Raw genomic sequence first — 17,203 nt, 5'->3', positions numbered from 1 at the left:
TTTGGCTTTTAATTTCAGAAAATTTGCTTGAATGCAAAAACACAAAAAATTAATTTTTTGATATAACTGTAACTTAAATCTGGCAATAAGGGGTTAATCATACACATAGTTATAGGAGTTTTTTCTCTTCACTATAATAAAAGATGACACAGGTTCCTTATTATTAATTTTCTCAGATAAACACGTGAGGAATGTTAGTAGTAAGCCTGGGAAGATATGAAAATTTGATGTGACAATTATCTTGGCCTAAATAATTGAATATATAATATTATACTTAAAATTTCACACTACTGGAATCACTTCACCTTAAATTTTGTAACAGACACATATAGTTATTGCATCATAGATTATCATCTCCCTGTTCTTTATTTTGGAATCTATATTTCCACACATCCTGTATATACTTTTTACCCTTTAGCCTTCCCCAGTTAGTAGTCATAACTATAGTAACTAACCCCTTTGTGCATCCACATAATCAATCTGTCTACAATGTAGACTCTACATGCTGTACGACACAATAATCACAGTGTACTCTACAAATCAACATCAACATCCCTCTTTAAGAGATTTACTGTCCACTTCCATGTTCACAGCGTAAAGTCTGCATGAAGTAAATCATCAATTTTAAAATATTCATAAATTATAGTCCACATCTTGTGTGTCCTTGTGCAGCCTAATTTAAATGCTGCTTGCACTGACAGGTGCTCAATGGCTCATTGACTTATCCCCATAGGGCTGTTGAGGTCACATACAGCAGTGGCTCTCAATCTCATTTCAAATTGATACACATCAGGCCGTGGACCCGTATTTGATATGATGTATAGTTCACTGGCAGATCAGCAGTGAAATCTGTGGACAGAATAGTGATTATTTTACATTCTAACTTTCAGCCAATTAAATAATAGTGAAATATAATATTCCTCATTTTTCTGTGGATGCCCTGAAACCCCCTCAAGGACCCCTAGGGGTCCCCATAACCCAGGTGGAGAACTGGAGGCATACAGTATGATGAGCACTACCGGCTAATGTAGCCATTGGCCATTCAGTATCCACATTGTCCAGTCAGTGCACATTTATTCTCATATAAAGTCAAAGATATGCGTTTATTGTCCTGTAAAGAGCTCTGGATGTAGTTTTAACTATAAGCTTTTATTCTTGTCCTTCGTACAGGAGCCTGTGGAAACCACAAATGTTTCTTTTAAGTGTGACAACCTTAACGCATGCAACAGTCCAACTTCCTACTCTGAAAAGTCTAAACATATTGTAAGAGGTAAGAAACTTTACATGTAGTGTTACATAAAAACTGAGGAGGGTATTTATTATTTCTTTTCATGTGAATACTAAACTTTCTTTTGTAGATGTCAAAAGAAGTCCTGAGTCCAGTGGTGTCTTAGTGTCACCTGATGTTTCAAATGCTGTCGCCTCTGGATCTGACCAAATACAACAAAGAGTCATTAATGATTTAAACCAGGAAAAGTGAGTTGCTCTTTTTCAACATTTTTGCTTACTTTTTTTTTTATATTTAACATTAAGTTTTCTTTTTTAAATCTTCTTTTTATTGTTTTTTTTTTTTAGAGCTGCGCTTCTACAGATGAAAGGAAAGTTTGCTGTTAATGAAAGCTGCCTCCTCCAGTTGTTCCGCCGCAAGTGTCCATCATGTGACTGTAAACTTCAGATGGAGAAGGTCACCTATGGGGTGCTCATTATCTTGAACCAACAGTGCCTTCAGTGTGAGTACAGATACCAATGGAAAAGCCAAGTCAATGCCAGCGTCCCAACAGCTGAGGATCAACACCTGACAGGGGCCACGGAAGGAACTCCATACACCCAAAAGGTAGGACGTGAATATTCAGACATATCCCGACACTCTGCCTGCAATATAATGACCTCAGAACCTGCTCTACACTACAGAGCTCACATTTCAGTAGGGCTGCAACTAATGATTACTTTCATTATGTATTAATCTGCAGATCACTTTATGGTTTGATAAATAAGTTGTTTGGTCCATAAAATGTCAGAAAATAATGAAAAATGTTGAACACTGTTTTTCAAAGCCCAAAGATAATCAGTTTACTGTCATAGAGGACTAAAAAAACAAGAACGTATTTACATTAGAGAAGCTGAAATCAGAGAATTTGTACAATTTTCCTATAAAATGACTCAAAACAATTTATCGATCATTAAGATATATTATAATTTACAACTAATCAATGAATCGACTAATAGTTGCAGCTCTAGAATTCAGTTTAATTACAATAATGAATCTTAATATTTTCTCAGTTTGCACCTCCTTTTTGGTAATTCAGCTATAATATTCTGCTGTTAATGCTATTGTATCATTGTATTGTTCACAGAATATGCGAACAGACGACAACCTCAGCAGAACAGTTTTCTCTGAGATCGTCACCTTTAGCGACGAAGAAAGTGATCCCTCGGATGACGGGGAGGAAGGCGATGAAGGCGGGGTGAGTTCAGACGGGGAATGGAATCCAACCGAGGACATCTTGCTCGCTCAAGAGCTCACAAAGGAGTCTGACGAAGAAACCGAAGATGATGATGAAGAAGAAGAAGAGGAGGAAGATTTTGATTCCCCGGGTGGCCTCAAAATTAATGAGCTCTGCATAGAGTGTGGACGTTTTTTCAGTATTCTGAAGCCTCACACGTGCGAGCACAAAGTAAAGCCCTATTCCTGCAACATTTGTGGCAAACGATGTGTTACCGAGATCTCTCTAAAAACTCACAGCAAAATCCACGATGAAACCTACGAGCATCCGTGCAAATACTGCCACGTTACCTTCAAAACAAGGCTGGACAAACTAAAACACGAGCAGACGCATAAAGATAACAAAGATCCCTATAAATGTCCAGACTGTCTGGAGACATTCGCCACCAGTAAAGAACGCAGAATCCACCTGTCAAATCACAGAACGCCGAAGGAGTTCAAATGTGGAGTTTGTGGGATTGAATTCAAGGACGTGCATCATCTTCGGAGACACTCTGTAGTGCACACGGGTTTGAAACCGTACAAGTGCTCAGTGTGCGAGCGCGGCTTCAACCAGACGAACCACCTGAAGTCCCACATGCGTCTGCACACGGGAGAGAAGCCTTACAAGTGTCAGCATTGTGACCGTAGCTTCAATCACAACGTGAGCTTGAAGAGTCATGTCCAGCGATACCACTCGTCGGGCTCTGCACGCGGCCGGAAGAAAAAAAAGATCAAGGAAAGGCTGAGCGCCACTGGTGATGCCGAGGACGACGGGAACAAGAAGGGCACAGACTCTGAGTTCAACAATGTAGAAGAAGAACAAGACACAGAAGAGGAGGTGCGGAAGGAGAGAACCGATATACGAAAAAGTAGAAAGAGGAGCACAGGTAGACCCAGAGGAAGGCCGAAGAGGAATGCAGAAGGCGACTTTGTTTTGGAAGGGGAAAAAAAGGGCCCACGTTCGAACACTAAAACTGGAAAATCAAAGGCGCAGAAGTCAAAGAAAACAGGTTCTATCGATGAGGAAAGTGAGGACGAGCAATCAGACAGCGACTTATCCTTTGACTCTGGGGAAGAGGAAGAAGAAGAGAAGGAGACAGCGAGAAAGAGCACGGCGAGATCAAGAGGAAGACCAAAAAATGACAGTGACACTGATTTCGACCCAGAGGAAGAAACCAAGAAGAAGAGGTACAGCAGCCAGAGCAGTGGTAAGAGCTTGGCGAGAGGCCGGGGCAGACCAAAGAAGAATGTAGCAGTGTGAAAAACCTTAAAACACACAGCTGAAGGATTAATTTGGTGTGAGTGATGGTGAAAAGAAAGAAGCCATTAAGATCAGAGGCCCACAGAGAACTGGACTGATATCTCTTGAGTAGATATATAAAAACAAAACATCCACACAGGCCAGTGTCTCTCTGAATTAAATTGTCTTTTAGTCTAAAGACTGATACTTTTAAACCTGTTAGCTGAACATGGGCTTATGTTAAGTCTCGAGTTCCTTTCAAGAAAAAAAAGTTGTTTTTTTTTTGTTCAAAATCAGTGCGAAGAGAAGTTAACTTTCACCAATGAGACCAGCCCTCTCGATTATTTGATGTCACTGACAGTGAATGGGCAATAAATGGGGTCAGGGTCAAGTTTATATATTGTAATAATATTGTTAAAAAAAATACCTTTCTACTTACGACACTTTGACAGTTTCTTTTCTTATTTCACTCAATAACTGTATCTTGAAGTATTCAGATTGTTCATTGTTACATGTTTTGATTTATGAGTATTACAGTTTTACCAGTTAAGGCTAATGAATCAGACTCAATCAATGACGATGTTCACTTACACAATGCCTTCAAATCTATAGAAACAACAGTATCTCTGTAGTTCCACCTAATACATGTAAGTATTGGAGTGTTAATAAAAATGTCTGTTCTCCTCTTAAGCCCGAGCTTCAGTGATAATCAGTGTGGCCTCACTGTCAGAGATGATTTTAAAGGCCCGTACCAGTTGTTTTGTATTGTTTACTCCATTCACTACAAATTGATGATTCGGTTTACATTGCTGCTAATTTTGGTTTCCATTTTCTTCAGTATGCTACAAAGTTTGTTATGGTTCTGTTCTGATCCAATAATTATACATTTATTAAACTCATCTTGGAACGTTCGAGGACAAACCGTCATCTGAGATGTTTTTGTGCATCAACATTTCAATGCAGCAAACTGACCCAACCCACAGTGTGTTTTCATGATATCAATGTTGGATCACAGTTTGCCTTCTGGTTGTCACCTCTCCGACACCAGCGTTCATCAGCGCAGTGATTTTGTGACAAAATATCAGTTCTCAGACCTCAGAGCTTCCCTGAATGCACCACTGAGGAGGGCTTTGGTAATGTTGTTATTAGAACACAAGTGTATAAAATACAGTTTAATAAATGAATGAATAAATAAAAAGCTATCCAAAACATAGTTTCAAGTCAAGTCTTTCCATAACATATAGACGCTATGATTATGTCAATAAATGCATCAATTTAGTAGTCAGTATCGTGGTCTGTTAAGGGACTCCAGATTTCTACATAAAACGTAAAAATAAATGTGTCCTACTGCCTTTTTTGAGAGTTTGTCATCTTACCTGACCTGTTAGCTTGTAGAGTATTCACCGTTCTTCACATTTCTACTTTAAAAAACACCAAATCAGACAAACTGGTCCTTATCCAACTCTAATGGAGCTGCTGTGGATTTAATTTATTGCCAAAGGAGTGCACTTTTCCCTCTACCTTGAAATTCTTGAATGTATGTGTATTGTAGTCCAGAGTTCCCACTTTGATCAGAAACCCTGAATGAATCCCCCCCGCTTACATGTTTATCCTCTTTCTGTGTGTGTGCCAGTGCTTAAGCTTGCTTCAAGGCCTGTCACGTTTTTTGGAGCGTTGCAGAAACTTCTTCTGCTTTGCACTCTGGGAAAGAGTCAGCCTGTTGCTGGGGAAGCCCGAGGCTGCTTTGTGGATTATCTAGCTGATGGTTTGCAGATCTAAACGTGGGCTAATGTTTGGAGAACTGAAATAAAAGGAATTTCTTGAGATTTGTAATGAGGTACAAATCCTGGTACTTTACTAAGACATTTCAGAGCTATATTTGAGGATGAAGTATGTGTGCACATAGACGTATATGAGTCTTTTTGAAGTCTCTAATTCAACCAGATGTGTAAATCAGATATCTGATTCATACTTTTATTTAAAGTATTACAAGCCCTCAATAACACATCTAAACTATCGCGCAGTTGGGGTTTTAATAAAAATAACAAGACAGAAAGCAATATGAGCCTCCTGATTGGTCTTAATCATTTTGTCAATTTGAGAAATCAGCCACAGAATTAATTCATTTGAGACTTCATCTTCATTTTGTCACATTGCACTTTGGCTCCTTTTCCATCACTGAGGTTTGAAATCAAGGCCGGCGTATAACCAATAACACAGTAATTAGTTTAGCGTGCATTACAGATTATTCAGGAAATTGTATTTTTCATTTCTCTTCGCTCTAGTGATGTGTTTAGGGTGATTTCCATCTTGTCTAAATTAACTAACAAGACACTGCAATTTAATAAGAGTGAGACTTCTGAAATCAGCACATTCAGGTAAAAACTGTGTATTTGACTTATCCAGGTGGTTACAAGTAATGGCACAACATTAAAAACCATCCATGACTTTCCCCTAGGGTAATAAAAGTTCAAAGTGTTTAAAACACTTACTGTTTATGACTATTTTATAGATTATTATTCATGCATTAATGTAAAAGTGTAATGTTACTGTTGCACTTGTTGAGGTGGAGCTAATTTTGAAATATTTTGTATGGGACTTATTTTTATTGTGGATTAATCTGCTGATTATTTTTTTTTATGAATTGATTGTTTGGTTTGTACAAATTCTGAAGTGACTTTCCGCCCTTTTATTAGATAAGACAGCTAAAGATAAGCAGGAAGAGGGCAGAAAAAGAGGGCATGACATACAGCAAAGGGCCACAGGTCAGGCAAGGAGTTAGCCTTTGTACATGGGGCACCAGCTCGAAGAGTTGAGCTATCTAGGCCCCCATATTACTTCCAGCTGGGACCCCAAAATGGTTTTGCATAAAAAAAAAAATCAAATAGGTGCCACGCTGTGTTTGTATATGATATTTGAAATTATAATAAAACATCATATTTTGTAAGAGTTTTGTATATTTTGTATGCAAAAAAAGTTACTTACTGTAAGCTGTGAGCTTAATGTAGTGGGAAGAAGCAGAAAGGGCCTCAAATCTTTACTTAAATACAGTACTTGTAAATGTAAATGTACTAAATGTCAGCGAGTGATTGTAGTTACCTGCTAGTTACCGGACTACCACTAGATGTCCTCCTTGGGCCACAAACTCATTTAGCAGCATAATAAATTAGATGACACCCATCTCTCCAAGGCAGTTACTATGGTCACAGTTATTTCTGCTGTAATACCTGAGTTGGCCTGTCCAACGAGTCAGTGTGCTTTCTCCTCTCCTCCTTTCTCTCCCTTTCCTCTTCCCTGGGAGTATAGAAATCAGGTTTTTAGTGCAGTATCTCTCCCTCTCCATTCATATAGGCTCTATAGGTGACCTCCCGGTCTTGCAGATATCCCTTCTTAGAGAGTAAAGTATTAAATAGGAGCTAAGATGCCCTGACAGAGCCAGCTGCTGATGCTGGCAAAAGTAATGTCATTTACTCACGTCACAAGGACATTTTACATCTATTTTCTTGACATTTTTTATGTTTTTTATTATTTTTAATGGCTGACATGTTTTTTTTTCCTCCCTTATTTTCTGCCTTTTCTTCCTCAGGCTCTCTCTCTACTGGTATAACTCACACTCTCTGCCTCCCTCTCTGGGGTCTGATGATTTGAAGCTGGTCTTTTAAAGATGTCAGTTAAACAATCAGAGCTGCTCTCTGTTGACAGAAGACTAGATTGATGCTTTGAGACTTGAGATGAGGAGTGCATCATGGAGATAATAACTGCTTTGGCATGAGCTAGAACCATCAGTGTGAACTGAGGATAATATTTATTTGGCACCGTAAATCCACTGAGTACGGTGTAGATCACTTGTATTTCTGTTCATTTCTTCCAGTCAGGAACATTACGAGAAAGAGGGGTGCTGAAATCAAATGAGCTGTGAGTGGAAAGTGAGGAGTATTTCCACAAGCAGCTAGAGCCACTACAAACTTCTTTTACATTCAGGTTTTTTTTCCTATTTGCTTGAGAAATCAGATCTGAAAATGGGTTTCTCACACAGGAACTCAAATGTCTACCAAATGTCAGAGTTCAAACAGACAGGAATCCACCTGGACAAGATGACATTTTCTCACTTACCACTTCCCAGGCAATGTTACTGGTTGTTTATTGGAAGGCACTTTAGACTGTTCACCTTTACTGTCTTCTGTTCTCTGTGTTGTGGTTCTCTATGTTCTGTCATAAACTATTTGACACCTTCAAAGCCGATGTCTAATAAAGTGTAATATTTTCTTTATCCTTTTTTTAAAGCTAAAATCATGTAATGTTTTGTTACCTTATAATGAGCCGTTTTTATATATAGACGCCACAGGTCACCTTCCATGGAGTTAGCCATATTGACCTGCCATGTTGCTAGACCAGATCCTACACACCAGACCTCTAAAGGAATAGTTCAACACGGGAAATATGAAGCTGGAGCCGGTTAGCTTAGCTTAACATGGAGACTGGAAACTATAGGGAAACAGCTAGCCTAGCTCTCTCCAAAGGTAACAAAATGCACACCTCTAAAGCTCACTTATTTACAAGTTATATGTTGTTTGCTCAATCTGCAGAAAAGTGTAAAAACATAATTTTACAGGGGTTCTGTGTGGAACTGGTACAGTCGGCCATGGTAGTTTCTCCCTCACGCAAACAGAGGGTGAAGCGAGTGAGTAGCAATCTGCAACTACACCGCTAGATGCCACTTGATCCTACACACCGGTCCTTTAAAGGAATCATTTTGACATTCTTTGCTCGTTTGCTGTCTTGTTGAGAGTTAAATGAGAAAGTTGGTGTTTGTCTTTTAAATATGAAGCTGAAGATAGCCGCATAAAGACTGGAATCAGAATTTGTTACCTTTGAACAGAGCCAGCTGTTTCTCCCTGTTTCCAGTCTTTGTGCTAAGCTAAACTAACCAGCTGGCTGTAGTAGTATCAGTCTCATCTATCTCTTGATAAGAAAGCGAGTAAATATATCTACCATATATAAATCTAAAAAAAAAATCTTTTAATGGGAGGATTAGCCACCTGAACTGTTTAACGATCCCCTGATATGAAAAAATTTTCTGTTGTTTATCTTGAAAGGTTTTTGCATACATATTCCTCTCGATATCTCTTCCTCTGTATATAAAGTTTCACTGCAGTAGTTTTCTTTGTCATTCATTGTTTAGAACGGGCTCCTCTTCTGCTGATGTTCAGTGGGAAGACTGAGTGCTGTAATACAGTATTTATCAATCACGCAACATTTGTATTCTGTTATTTACCGTAACCCCCCCCTATCTGTGCAAAATTACCCCCATCAACAGTGCAATCACCTGTCTCCTGCTATCCAGCCTGGTTGACTGGCAGTATTAGTTTGCACCCTGTGTCACAGTGCAGCATCGTCAATCCAAACCAGCAGGGACTGAGTAGTATGTCAAGGATGTCAACAACTTTTCTCCGTGAGTTGGGAGCTGTGTTAGATCTTAGTCAGAGATGAGCATAAATTTGATGGGAGAGGGGCCAAAAAATCCATACTGTTGTCAGTTTTGAATATAAATCCACATGTGATCACCGCATTGTGAACCCTTTCATTAAATCTGTGTGAGTTTCAAATGGCAGTTTTATTGTTTACAGCAGAGATACACATGTTAGTGTATACGCATGCATGCAGCTCCATTGTTAATAGAACAAACCCTTTTGATGAACAAAAACTTAAAGATTTTTTTTGCAGTACTGGAAGCTTGCCTATGAAACATTCATTAAAGCATTTTTAGAAAAGAACACACTGACTTAAACAACATAGTGAGAAGTATTGAGCGTTTCTTGCTGTCTAGTGCAGATTTCATGCCTTATCGCATCTATTCATGTCACTGGTATTTTAAGATTTGTAACTGCAACTGAGAGATGCATTCAGACAGGTGCTGTTATAAGTATTATGCATCATGGTAAGGCAACGAGCTGCATATTTGAAGTTGACATGGAACGCTGAACCTGTTCGTGGTCTACAAGTTTCCAGTGTAAAAGGAATGATACCTGACAGATAATATCAACATCTCCAGCATACTGCATTCATTCAGCATTCAGCAACTCTGCCTGTTGCTGTCCTCGGCAGGGATCAAACCTTCAGACTCTAGCAGATAAGGAAATCCAGCGTTAGAGAAAAATATGCTGCACCAGAATTATTTTGTGACATATTCATAATATGAAAACATTAGGCTGTCAGTGGCGTGCATACTAATGTACTCAACAAGTAAAACAGACAAAGAGACAGTAATAAAGAAATCATTTCAGTCGTATGTCAGAGGTGAATAATGATGACAAAACTGGAGAGATATCTGTCATATAAACCACCTTTTTCATATCATATTACTTCAAGTGTGTCAGATTCTTAAAGTGTGTTGACTTGCTTATGTTCATTAAAAAGTGTAGTAAAAGAAATAAATGTCCCTCCTCCTTTTTTGCAGTTTTAGTGCCATAAAATGTGTAAAAACACCTAAAATTCACCTAACAATCCTGCCCCCTTTCTTCTCACTTTAACCGTATTCTCACTGGAGGGAGACTTGCGTCGATGTCAGAAGATAAACAGAGCGAGCTCATGTTTGTGAGATCTTACAACTGCTTCCTGTTCCCCTCCCGTTACTTAGTTACAGTCATTTGAATCAAAAACTTTAATCAACCCCTTAAATGTTAATCGCGCTGTTACTCACAAGTACACACATGCAGCATGGCGGCGTGTGGAAAATCAGAGGTGACAGAAACCCCCAAGTGGCTGTGACACTGCCAGCCTGAGACAGAGACAGTTATCTGTACAAGGCTACTGTGTTCCTCCAAATCGACACAGGCATATTACATTTCCACTCACTGCCTCACAGAAGATTAATATGTCCCTGTAGGATCCACAGACACCGTCACTTGTCTGTTTGCAACTTCGTTTTAAAATATTAATAAACTTGAGACAATTCAGGTACCAATATACACAGCCTGTGTCACACTGCAAATATTTATTACATATTACATATGTCTGTTTCTCAATTATATTTACAAATCTTAAGCAGCATACTGTCACTTCTGTATTTGTGTTTTCAGCCATGCTGGCGGCATGGCAGTGTGTATGATGGTAAATCAGTAGGTCCACCACTTCGGTCCAGACTTGAATATCTCAACAGCTGTTGGATGGAGTGCCAGTAAAGGTCCAGTGTATAAACATCAAATACAGACTTCACCACTAGATGCCACTAAATCCAACACACTGGTCCTTTAAATTTGGTATAGACATTCATGTGCCGCAGAGGATAAATCAGATTTTCCTCTAACACCAACATGAAGTTGATGTTACTGGTTTTGAGAAACATCTCAATAACTATTAGATGGATTTCCATGAACTCTGATATTCTTGATGAATTGTTGAAATGTTATTTTGTCCACTGTTTTTGTTTAGGACCAAATACCAAATACAAATACTGAAAAATATTTCTATCAGCCTAACTGGATGATCTGGTCAACGATTTTAAACCCGTCCGAAGCGCGCCTGTGCTTATTTTTTCACCCCTACAGTCGTAACAACTACAACCCCAGTTAGCTCTGGTTTTCAGCTAATTTGCTGGTCGTCCTGTAAATCAAAACCAGCCCAAGTGTCATCCTTCGAAATAATGTTTATTATAATCCAACGGAAACATGTATGCATGCTGTAATTTTGCAATAGTTACATCCAGAAAGTTAAATAGCAGAAGAGTCTTTAAAGACTCAAATCTTTTTTCATGGCTCCTTGTTTGAGTCGACCCTTCCCTCTTATTCTGGAAGCTAAGATACTCAGTCCCCCCTGACCTCAGATGATCAAAAACAGCACTGGCAGCCAACAAATCTACTGGCCCTAGAAGTGGTGTAATTTCTTTCTTTTTTTTTTTGCCTTCACTATAATCTATATCTCTGCCAACCCCAATTCTCTCTCTAATATCTTCATCTATTCCCTTCTCCCGCCATCTATTTTATGCTACATTACAAAATGCAATTTGAGTCATGCTTTGATCCAGCTTTACAGCACTGAAATTATATAAGCTTTTATTGTTCCTCACCTCCTCTGTCCTTCTGTGTGTTACCTCTGTCCTTACCCAGGTAACATACAGTCCCTCACTGTCTTTCTAGATGTATTCATTTCCTTGTTCCTTTCTTCTGTTATAAATACTCCTTCTTTCATTTACTTGTTTTCCTTTATTCATGTGGCCATTGCCACATTCACTGCATAATTTTCTCTGAATATACTTCTACCTTTTAATCTATCATTCCACATCTCATGCATCTCTGCTCCCGTCCTTCTTTCCATACCACTGCTTTACAAGTCACACGAGAAATAATTGGATTTGATTGAAAAAATAGACATTGTTGGCTTCAGTGCTCTGAGTCGGCACATGTTATTCAGTTCAAGGCTTTGTGTGTGTGTGTGTGTGTGTGTGTGTGTGTGTGTGTGTGTGTGTGTGTGTGTGTGTATAAGAGCGAGAGAGAGAGAGAGAAAGAGACCACGCTCGCTGCAGATGAGTTAGTAATTCCAAGGTCATGAGATGGATACACCATGGGAATCATGAATATGTATAAAATATCATTCACTTTCAAAGAAGGGGTTGTCAGGCTAAATACCTCCGCTGAGTACAGATAACAGTGAAGAAAGTGACGGGGTTATCTCTCCATCTCAGTGCGGTCGCTCAAATACAAGCTGCGCATGCTAACTTCCACAAATATAATATAAATTCTACTGTTGCTGTCATTCTGCTACCAGTATTACTGCTTTATTCTTATTCTCATATTAGAGGTCAGCGGTATTTGGACACAAGGGGCTCCAGACAAACAACTTTCAGATTGGCATGGTAAGAATGAGAACAATATGTGAATGATATGATAGGTATTGCAGAACCCACACTATGGTGAAAATACTGTTAGCGATAACTGCTGTCAACATTGCCTCCTAATGTTGCTTGTAAATGAAGTCCCGGGGGGTTTGTAGTAGTCGTGAGTGATACGCAGAGCTAAAATATTATTTACTCTCAAATGACACCTCTTCAGGGTCCATGGGTCGTTTGTTTGCCGTGAACCCTGTGGTGAAGTCATGGTGATGACCTTACAGCGTACATACTGCTGTTTGACTGGGTAGAGAATGAGAGAGAGGAATATGATACATCAGGCACATCATGTAGCAGTGACTCTATCAACTTATAGTGCCATAAACACAAGGACAATGTGGACATCCTCCTCAGTGAAGTCCATTCAGAGATCATATAAAAGGATATATGGTGTGTGTAATGGTGTTTGATAAGCACTCTAAAATAATTATCATTGGCCCCACCTGACCTTGTTGGCATAACACTGGTTTCCAGGGCAATGCACTTGCATGAACTTGTGCTGTTTTGGTTTAAAAGTAAGAATAAACTAGAAAGTTAAGTTACAAATTATTTATGATGTTCTGTTGCCCAAGTGACAACAAATAAATACATCTAATGCTATACATACTGTATGAACTGCGTGGGTTTCATATCACAAAAACCTCATTTCATTCTCCTTGTTCTTTTCTTTTCTGGCAGGCAATGTTTTGCTTGAGTGTGTTGCATAAACAGCACGATTCCCAGTGGCATAAAACGCACTTAAACCACATATGTTCAACAGTAAAAGAAGTCAAGATATAGACTATAAGACTATAAGACTCAGCTTATGAGTTTATATGACCCGGAGATGTGGTTGAAAGGCAGCAAGTGGTCCTACAGATTTCCAAGGTTAAAAATGAATAAAAATGCTTTTAAATACGTTGCCCCCTCTTCCTGAAACGATGTAATGAAGGTCCTCCTGTAACTTTAGAAACTTTCAGAGCTGATTACTATCTGGGAATTTAAGTCAGTTTTAAACGATTGAGAAAATAGTACTCTTGGTCAATATTATAGCTTCTAACTAATTTAAATTGTTTTAGAAAATTGTACCTGTTTATGCAACAAAATTATTTTTTGAGCTTGTAATTACTGAATATTGTGTTTACTCATATTTATAGTTTGACAGTTGTATTTATCTGTGCGTATTGTTTACTGTTGTAACAATGTTTATGCTGCCCTCTTGGTCTTGGTTTGGTCACTCTTGAAAAAGAGATTTTATTCTTTTAACTGGTTAAATAAAGAATATATAAAATATGTATGTATTAAATAAAGATATGGGCTATATATATATATATATATACAGTGCTCTCCTGCTGAAATCACTAACTTAATGCATATTTCTACAATGAGATATTATTGAAATGATGCTCAAAAAACTGCAAAATGGTGGATTTGTTGTGGAAGCTAATCAGTCAAACCTTGAACAATTACAACCATATGATATTATACTTTGATACATTTACCTTTATATGGAAAATGTCCACAGAGCACCTTAAGACATTGTCATTTCTAGGTTTTTCAACCACACTAGCAGGTACGTTTTCATGTGTTGGCACAACATTTTCTTCATACAGGTTCAGATGATGTATCCCACTGACTTTGGTTGTCACCTGACTTTTCCCATGAGGTCCATATTTATGGTTTGGAGTGAAATATCTGGGCATCAAGAAAAGGTCCTCCACACCCTCCATACTAAAGAGTTAAATATGTAATCGTCTAACTAAAGTCAAATTATTAATGTGCATGAATTTTAATTAATTAATTTTTTTCATTAATATACCCGGTTTGAAATATTTATTATTGAATAGCTGAATACACTGATGAGTGATGTAACACACTGCAACACCCAGAGTCTTTGAAATACACTTACATATTCAATCACTCATACTGCCTTAAAAGAAAAAAAAAGACCAGTTTGTTACGCATGTGTGGATCTAACGGACATTACACGTCGAGCACTCCAGCTTTAAGGGACACCATGCGAAATATTTCACATCTTACGTTCACTTCAGTCATATTATCTGGAAACAAACTTCAAAAAGTGCCAGTTCAATACATCACAGCATATAAACAAAGTTGAAGAAACAAAAAAACAAGCAGTTACAGTCCTGTCAGAAGCATTGCGTCAAAATGGACGTCCCATTTGGCATGTGAGTGTTGTATCAATTGCTCTGGCCGCATACTTTGCAACACCCCGACACAGAAGTATGAATTCAACTTCAGGCTGGAGAGGTGCGAGCAGAGCAGGGGAGGGAGGATGTTTGAGAACAACTGAGAAGGGGGGAGGGGAGGAGGGATAAATGGAAGCAATGTTTGAAATTGTAATTTAGTTCTCTCCACACATCGCTTCTTCTCGCCTGGAGCTCAGTGCTGCTCACAGTTTGCTATGTGTTACTCTCTCTCTGTCTCTCTTATTACAGGGCTCTTATGGTAAATCCTAAAGGTAAATCCCTGTCTATTAAACCAGCCTCTAAAGCTCTCCATGAAACCCTATGTGTGTATGTGTGTGTGTGTGTGTGTGTGTGTGTGTGTGTGTGTGTGTGTGTGTGTGTGTGTGTGTGTGTGTGTGCGTGTGTGTGTGTGTGTATGTGTGTGTGTGTAAGTAATGCTGATGGGAGCAGCTTGTGTGCATACATTATATTTATACATGTGCATGTTTATGATTTACTATCTGCGTGTGTATGTGTGTGTTTCTGTGAGCTGTATATTATCTGAGCCTGTTTTTATAGTTTATTTTCTCCACACTCTCACTAGAGGGTAGACATTTTTGATAAGAGGCATGTTTTTTTTTAATTTTAGATTATGCATGTTGTTGGGGGGCGGAGTGAATGATCCCTGCCAAGTTGGAAACTACCGGTGGGGTTTTTTAACTGACAAAAAAAAAAAAAAACTAAGTGGATTAAGAGCTTGTTATCGTCAAGGAGGAGAGAGCAGACGGGCAAAATTAATACATTTTAAAATTCTGCTTGGATTCAGTTTTCCCATGGAGTCAGGTTGGAAAATGAAGTGTATACCTGGTCTTTGGCTGTGGCGCATCCTGCAGGAATATCTAAGATTTACCTTCAGCTGCTGCCCAGGGCGAGGTATTAACTGTATAGCATGTTGTCCGTTAGTCAGAGGGTGAAGCGTTACAGGCTTGTCTGTAGGGAGAGACTGTGAAGAATGTGTAAGAAAGGAAAGGATGAAGGAAGGATGACGATAGGGAAAGAGAGAAAAAGAGTATAAGCCTCATCTCCATTACATGCCATTATCTTCCCTTTAGCAGACAGTCCCCTCAGGACACACACACACTCATACCCACAAATACAGATACTGTTGTGTCATTGGAAGTGGACGGGCAGCTGGACACTAAGATTGATGGGCTCCTTTCTAAATTCAGAGGAGGTGCCGGGGGCATTTAGGGCATACATACTCTGTATCTCTGTCACATGCACACTCAGACTTTGCTCCATTACCTTAATGGTGATACAGCTCTGAGGAGAGAGGAGAACAGAGAGACAAGCGCGACAAAGAGACTTAGTTCTTTTGTTAAGAGAGGAGGAAGCAAGGTCAGTCTTTACCATGTTATTTCATGATCACTTGATTTCCTTTAGAGAGGGTGATGGAGCTTATCAGCACCGCAGGTCATCCATGTAAGTGCCTGACAAGGTGTTCGTGGAGCAAACGTGACACTCAAAGGGGGCTTCATCCTCATACAGCCAGAGTAAGTGAGTGTGTTTTTAACGTCTTTCGGTGATTTTAATAATGAAAGACAGCAAGGGCCTTGAGAGTTGGTGTCTTAACTGGTATTAATTTCCTCTTGGTTAGTTTAAGTCAGTGATTGCCAACTCTTTTCTCTTTTTTTCCCGTTTTAAATTGTTTCATTTAAATGATTTTTAGAGGTTAGTTTTTTCTAAGCTGTCCAATTCCAATAATCATCTACAGACCCCTTACCTCATCATACATCATCTTTGTTTTTCAGCTTTCTACCAGGGCAACCATCAACACCCAAAGGCCTGAATATCAGTATAAGACTAAGGAATGTTAATAATATATCATATTTTTTTGTGTCTTTCCCATCCTGTTAATCATCTCAAGACGATCTCAGTTTCATTTATTTGGCAACTCCATGTAACTGAGGAGCAGATGTCTGATACTAATATTGAATCAACATCAATTACTTTTCTTTATGCTCTTAAGCAATTGCTGGTATAAATATCCAAGTATGATTACGCTGGAAGAAATTAGCTTTTCTGTTCTAAAATGCAATTAAAACATACAACACTTCAATGACTTTATATTGCAAGACTTTTATTATAAAACCCATGTTAATCATTTCAGTAATTACTGAAGCACATCTATAAGAGCCTACAGCTTTTAAGAACTAAGTGTCGATTGTTAAGCCAATATTAAAACAATATGACATTTGAACCATTATCCATTTTAGCTATATATTTTTATTTCTCTGCTCACCTTCTAACTAGCTGATCCTCTTAATTGGAACTTACTTGCTTAATTGCAGCACATAGTTTTACACAGGTGTTACAACTGACTATGGTTGGGAGAAAAATCACACTAACGGCAATTTGTATTCCCA

General features: G+C 38.7%; 1 protein-coding gene across 2 annotated transcripts in view; it reads left to right on the top strand.

Annotated features, from left to right (window-relative positions):
- Positions 1 to 4,934, top strand: part of LOC127360853 (myoneurin-like) — a 34,939-nt gene extending 30,005 nt beyond the window's left edge. For both annotated transcript variants that reach the window (XM_051395301.1, XM_051395341.1), the window contains exons 2-5: positions 1,171 to 1,270; positions 1,359 to 1,476; positions 1,576 to 1,834; positions 2,355 to 4,934. In XM_051395301.1, the coding sequence (XP_051251261.1) occupies positions 1,171 to 1,270; positions 1,359 to 1,476; positions 1,576 to 1,834; positions 2,355 to 3,746 (1,869 nt within the window). In that variant the 3' untranslated portion in view covers positions 3,747 to 4,934. The remainder of the gene's footprint in view (positions 1 to 1,170; positions 1,271 to 1,358; positions 1,477 to 1,575; positions 1,835 to 2,354) is intronic.
- Positions 4,935 to 17,203: the final 12,269 nt, after the last annotated feature.

The sequence above is a fragment of the Dicentrarchus labrax genome, unplaced genomic scaffold (genome assembly GCF_905237075.1).
Source record: "Dicentrarchus labrax unplaced genomic scaffold, dlabrax2021, whole genome shotgun sequence".
Lineage (NCBI taxonomy): Eukaryota > Metazoa > Chordata > Actinopteri > Moronidae > Dicentrarchus > Dicentrarchus labrax.
This window is presented reverse-complemented; position numbering and strand designations above follow the sequence as displayed.